This window comes from Austrofundulus limnaeus, unplaced genomic scaffold (genome assembly GCF_001266775.1).
Source record: "Austrofundulus limnaeus strain Quisiro unplaced genomic scaffold, Austrofundulus_limnaeus-1.0 Scaffold1722, whole genome shotgun sequence".
In the NCBI taxonomy this organism is placed as follows: Eukaryota; Metazoa; Chordata; class Actinopteri; order Cyprinodontiformes; family Rivulidae; genus Austrofundulus; species Austrofundulus limnaeus.
This window is the reverse complement of record NW_013954124.1, coordinates 25,692-31,177: the sequence shown is the minus strand read 5'-3', so window position 1 is coordinate 31,177 and position 5,486 is coordinate 25,692. Positions and strand designations below refer to the sequence as shown.

At 40.4% G+C, this 5,486-nt stretch overlaps 1 protein-coding gene across 1 annotated transcript in view; it reads left to right on the top strand.

Annotated features, from left to right (window-relative positions):
• Positions 1-5,486, top strand: part of LOC106536185 (transcription factor COE3) — a gene marked incomplete in the record, with an annotated part of 38,767 nt that overhangs the window by 8,773 nt on the left and 24,508 nt on the right. Inside the window, 3 exon segments of the mRNA XM_014033393.1 lie at positions 126-189; positions 290-345; positions 2,661-2,734. Of these exon segments, the coding sequence (XP_013888847.1) occupies positions 126-189; positions 290-345; positions 2,661-2,734 (194 nt within the window).

The window sequence follows — 5,486 nt, the reverse complement described above, 5'->3', positions numbered from 1 at the left end:
AGTTACCGTAGTTTTTTATGCCATGAAAAGAGCCGGTGGATCAGAGACTGACTACTTCCTGGGTCGTTGTTCTCCACTCAGACCAGGCTTCAGAAAACCAACCTGCTCTTCTTCTGTGGTTCCAGGAGCCGAGCGGGGAGAAAACCAACAACGGGATCCACTACAAACTGCAGCTTCTCTACAGCAACGGTGGGTGCGCTTGTTTTGCGACACGGGGTGGATGAAAGTGTCAGACTGGGCCCTGACGGCCCCACATGTGTAACAATAACCGCTGCTGGTTTGTGCGCAGGCGTCAGAACCGAGCAGGACCTGTACGTCCGCCTCATCGACTCCATGACCAAACAGGTGAGTGAAAAACCAGACGAGGACTGGAACAGATCCAGTACATCTTAAAACAGGTTTCCTCCTAATTAAAATGTTTATTTGTATTTTTATTAACTGAAGTCAGTAATTAGATTTAACTCCTCCTCCTCAGCAGATGAACATGACACTTCCTGTCACATTTGTTGTTTTTCTGATGAGTCAGTTCAAATAAAAGGTTGTTTTGGTTCTGGTGTTCTGAGGCCGATGTTACAGTCAGACCTGACGGGTCAGCGCGTTTGTTGCGCTTTGCTGTACGTCTCTGGGGTTGTGTGTAGTTGTGTGGATTGTGTGTCGTTGTGTTTGTTTGTTAAAGGTTGCAGCTCGGCCCAGTGGCCGTCCTCCAATCAGAGCCTCGGGGGAGCTGCAGCGTCTTTGAACAGAACCGAGGCCTCGCCGCCTCGACGTGTTTGTTGGTGCGTGAGTGAGGCGTAAAGTGTCAAGTGTAGAAGTCACAGTGTGTGTTTGTGCCTGTGCGTGTGCGTGTGTGTGTGTGTGAGTTGTTGCAAACCTGGTTTTTACCAGAACCAGCTGTTGGTGTTTGAAGCATCTGTTCTGTTTCTCTGTTTTCGTGTTCGTTCACACGGAGCCACTCGGCTCGTTACAGTTTCACCTCCTCAGCAAACACACACGCTGTCGACTCCATGCTAATCTGCTCACGCACACAGACGCACACACAGACACACACACACACAACACCATCTCTGTGATGGAAGTAAAAAGTCAAACAAATATCAATTTCTGAGCTCAGCAGGTAGTTTGATCCACCTGCTGAGAGGTGAAACCTCATCGGAAGGAACCTCAGACCATCAGAGACGGTACACTGAGGCGGCACCGATCCATCCAGGACCAGAACCTGATCCCGGCCCAGAACTGAGCGCTTGGACTTGTTTCTCATTTATAGGCTCCATTCGTTCTGGTTCCAGCAGGGAACCTGAAATTCAGATTTAGAAACAAATTAAATAAGTTTTATTCTGACAGGAAATAAAAAAATAAATCAACGTTTCTGTTTTTGATGAGTTCTGCTCCTTTTTTGGACTCGGAGGTTTTTAAAGTTTCAGACAGTAAAAGCCTGTCTGCTCTCAGAGGACTCCTCCATGCTCCTGCAGGAGGCACCGGTGAAGAGTTTTTAAGGGGTCCATCCAGGATCCGTTGGTGTTGGACAGACGGAGCTCCGTCAGCAGCCTCTCTGCTCTGACACTAATAGAAATCAGCATCGTTTAAACTCAATGAGTCACTTACCGTATTTATTTGTGTATAATATGTAAAATTTAATCCATAAAATCATCCATAAAGTTGGGGGGTAGTACTATACTTGGATAAATATTTTTACTGATGTATTTTAACTGAAATATCGGCAAAATTATTGAGTCCGGGAATGAGACTGCGTCATAAAAAGCAGTTGAAACGAGCTCACCTCTGACACTCCTCTGTGCTTCAGAGTGAGATAATAACAGATCCAGGCAGGAGACATGATGTGAAGAAACGGGGGTAAAAAGTATTCCTGCACCTTAGTGATGATAACAAACTAATGACATTAGTGTGTGACCGAGCTGCTCCTCGAACAACAACAAACACGTTCGTCTGTAATGGCTGCCGTCTACCGGTGTTCTGAAAAAGTTTGTTTCCCTGAAAAAAAGTTTCCCCACCAGAGGGGGCGCTCGTGAGTAGGAAGTAATCTGCTTTTCCCCACAAGATGGTCCAAATCTCATGTGAAGTCTCTGACTTTTGTGTTGGCGCCTCCTGGTGGACTATGTGTAAAATGCCAGAATTCATATGATGCTGCTACAGCTGATATATATTTGTTGTCAAAATACCTTTTAGTACGTATGTTGTTAAAATAAAATGAACAGTTCAATGATTATTTTACTGATATGTATAAAGACTGCAAAGGCTGAAAAATCTTGAAGTCTGTATGAAATTGGAGGTAGTTTGAGGATTCAATTTTTTATGCTTTTTAAACTCAAAAGAAGGGGTGGTCGTATTATACATGAGATCATATTATACATGAGATCATATTATACATGAATAAATACAGTAATTAGTGCGCTTTAAAAAGCGTGCTCGTCAGCCCTCATTTCTGAGTCTTTGTAGAAAAGACGTTTGGTTCCAGCTGGTTTCTGTGAGTCTGGAGCAAAACACTGAGAGGCTCAAAGGTTTCGGTTCTGCAGCACGTTTTGGTCACACACCACTGACAATGAGTCCTAATGGAGGTGGTTCTGCTGGTTCTGCTGCTGGTTCTGGTTTACAGGTGTGTCTGATCTGAACTCAGATCTTCATGTGTGTGTTTGGTGTTTCAGGCCATCATCTATGAAGGTCAGGACAAGAACCCAGAGATGTGCCGAGTTCTGCTCACACACGAGATCATGTGCAGGTAAGAACACCTGAACACACCTGGACCAGGATCGCTGTAGGTCCTAGAGTTGGACTTCTCATCTGGACCCGACCAGATGGGGATTGACAGATTGATGTGAGAGTTAGAATAGAACTCAAACCTATCACTTCCTAATCACTGTGATATAAACATCTCTGTTGTCACTTTAACAACATAAAAGCTGATTTTTTTTTTCAATTGAAAGCAGTTTAAAGTTATCAAAGAAGTTTAATGATAGGTTTTACAGAAAAAAAAAACACTTTATAAACTTTATGAAACTTCAAATCTGTTGCTTTATTGATCAGCAAATATCTACGCTTCTCTGTAGGACTTCTCACCAGTGTGGACTCTTTGATGGCTCTTCAGATTTCCCTTACGGTTGAATCCTTTCTCACAGTGGTCACAGGTGTAGGGCTTCTCACCTGAGTTGTTGAGTTGATGGTTGAAACTCTCTAACTCACTGGAGCTCTCCTCACTCTGGCTGCTGCTGTTTGGTCCTTCTGGAGCTTTGAATGACTGGATCAGTTGGTCCTCACCGAAACCACCTCCACCTTTGTCTTCAGGTCCATCTGGACTTTTGTAGGTCTCTTTCTGAAACACAAGAGTAGAGGAAACCATTGCAGTAGTGGTTCAGGATTTGATTTCGTACAAGTCAGAAATAAAATGAAATATTTCGATTTTATGGTGAATACTTTGTATGGAAAGCTGATTTCAGGAGTGATTGAACATTTTTGTTGTTCAAAAGGAAAACAAAACTTCTCCAAGCAACAGAATTCTGTGCTGTGTGTGTATTTTCCATAGATTCCACACATGCTTACATTTTAAATGTGGTTCAATTTGAAATTAAACTAAGTCTTGCCATAATGTTTCCTTAAATTTTCTATAATTCAACTGGTTTAAGTACATTTGACATCTCCTACCAACCAGTGTAAACATGAGACAGTGTAACGTTTTTTCAGAGTGCTTAGATTGAACATTGACTTACCTCTGCCACTCCTGGCATGGTGCCACCGCTGTCACTGTCCTTTATTTGAAACTCCTCCATGTTTGAATCCGCTTTAAGAAAGGAAACAATGTCAAGAACAAACTCAAAAACCTACAGAGCAATGATATGAAACTCAACATCCTTACAGCAGAAAGTACAAAAACAACACTGGCACACAATGAAAATCCGTTTGTGCACAGAAGACAACCTATTCTTTGTTAAGAACTTCTAATAATACACAAAACCAAATAAAAGTAGAACAAAAAAAGGGAAAAACTATTTCTTACCAGGTGCTTTGGCGTCTGCAGAGGTCTGTGGTCGTCCTTTAAATGGATCAGAGTTGCAGTAATTGAACATAAAACACTTGTGATTTCTATGGAATCGCATTTCTGCTCAAAATGTTCTGTTTCTGTAGAAGTTTCAAAAATAAACAAGAAGTTTAAACTCCTTAAAAACAATAGCTATTGCAGTTTAATGAATGCAAAGCATGTCACGATAAAGACGAACATTTAAATCATAACAAACAGCTGTAAACCTCCTGATAGTCCACAGATTTACAGTGAGGTGCGAAAGTTTGGGCAGCCTTGTTAATTTTCCTGATTTACTTTTATAAATCATTGATTGTCTGGATAAAAAATATCAGTTAAATATATCATATAGGGGACAAACACAGTGATATTTGAGAAGTGAAATGAAGTTTAAATTATTTACAGAATGTGTGCAATAACTGGTTAAATAAAATTAGGCAGTGCATAAATTTGGACACTGTTGTCATTTTATTGATTTCAAAACCTTTACTGGAACTCAAATTTGGTTTGGTAAGTTCAGTGACCCTTGACCTCTATCCACAGGTGACTCCAGTTATGAGAAAGGGTATTTAAGGGGGCAATTGTAAGTTTTTCTCCTCTTTGCATCTTCTCTGAAGAATGGCAGCATGGGAGTCTGAAAACAACTTTCAAATGAGCTGAAAACAAAGATTGTTCACCGTCATGGTTTATAGACCATGGACCAAGACTGTCTAGTTGTCAGCCCAAGACCATACACCAAGACCCAACTAGACCCAATGTGTCCATTTCTTAAACTGGTACCATGGACCAGGACCTAACTAGACCTGATTCTACAGGTGGGATCTGTGCAGTCAGGTGTTCTGTAATGATGGAACTTGTTGGCAGGTTCTGAGTCATGTAGCTGTTTATTTTGTTTAGTTGTTACTCAGTTTGTGTGTTAATCTGTCATTTTGTTTATTTGTTATTTTTTTCATCACTCATTTTGTTTTTTAATCTGTTATTTTGTTTTTCTCAGTTTGTTAATTTTGTTTGTTGCTCAGTTTGTTTGTTAATCTGTTATTTTTTGTTGCTCAATTTGCTAATCTGTTATTTTGTTCATTTCTTAGTTTGTTTTGTTTGTTTGTTGCTGTGTGTTTGTTAATCTGTTATTTCGTTAGTTTCTCAGTTTGTTTATTTTGTTTGTTTATTATTCAGCTTGTTTGTTAATCTTGTACAAGCCTTAACCACTAAGTTGAAACAGAAATTATACGTTTATTCAAAAATTAGATCCAATCTGACATCTTCTGTTTCAAATATCTATCTTCATGCCATTATACTCTCAACCATGTCGTACTGTTTACCTGTTTGGTCTCTTACAACAAATGAAATCTTAGAACCCATACGGAAAAAAAATTGTACACCTAGGTGTGAACCATAGCCATGTGATGTGAGTATCAGTCACATGGAGGCAGGACTCAAAAGCCTGAATTTTGCCTGAAAC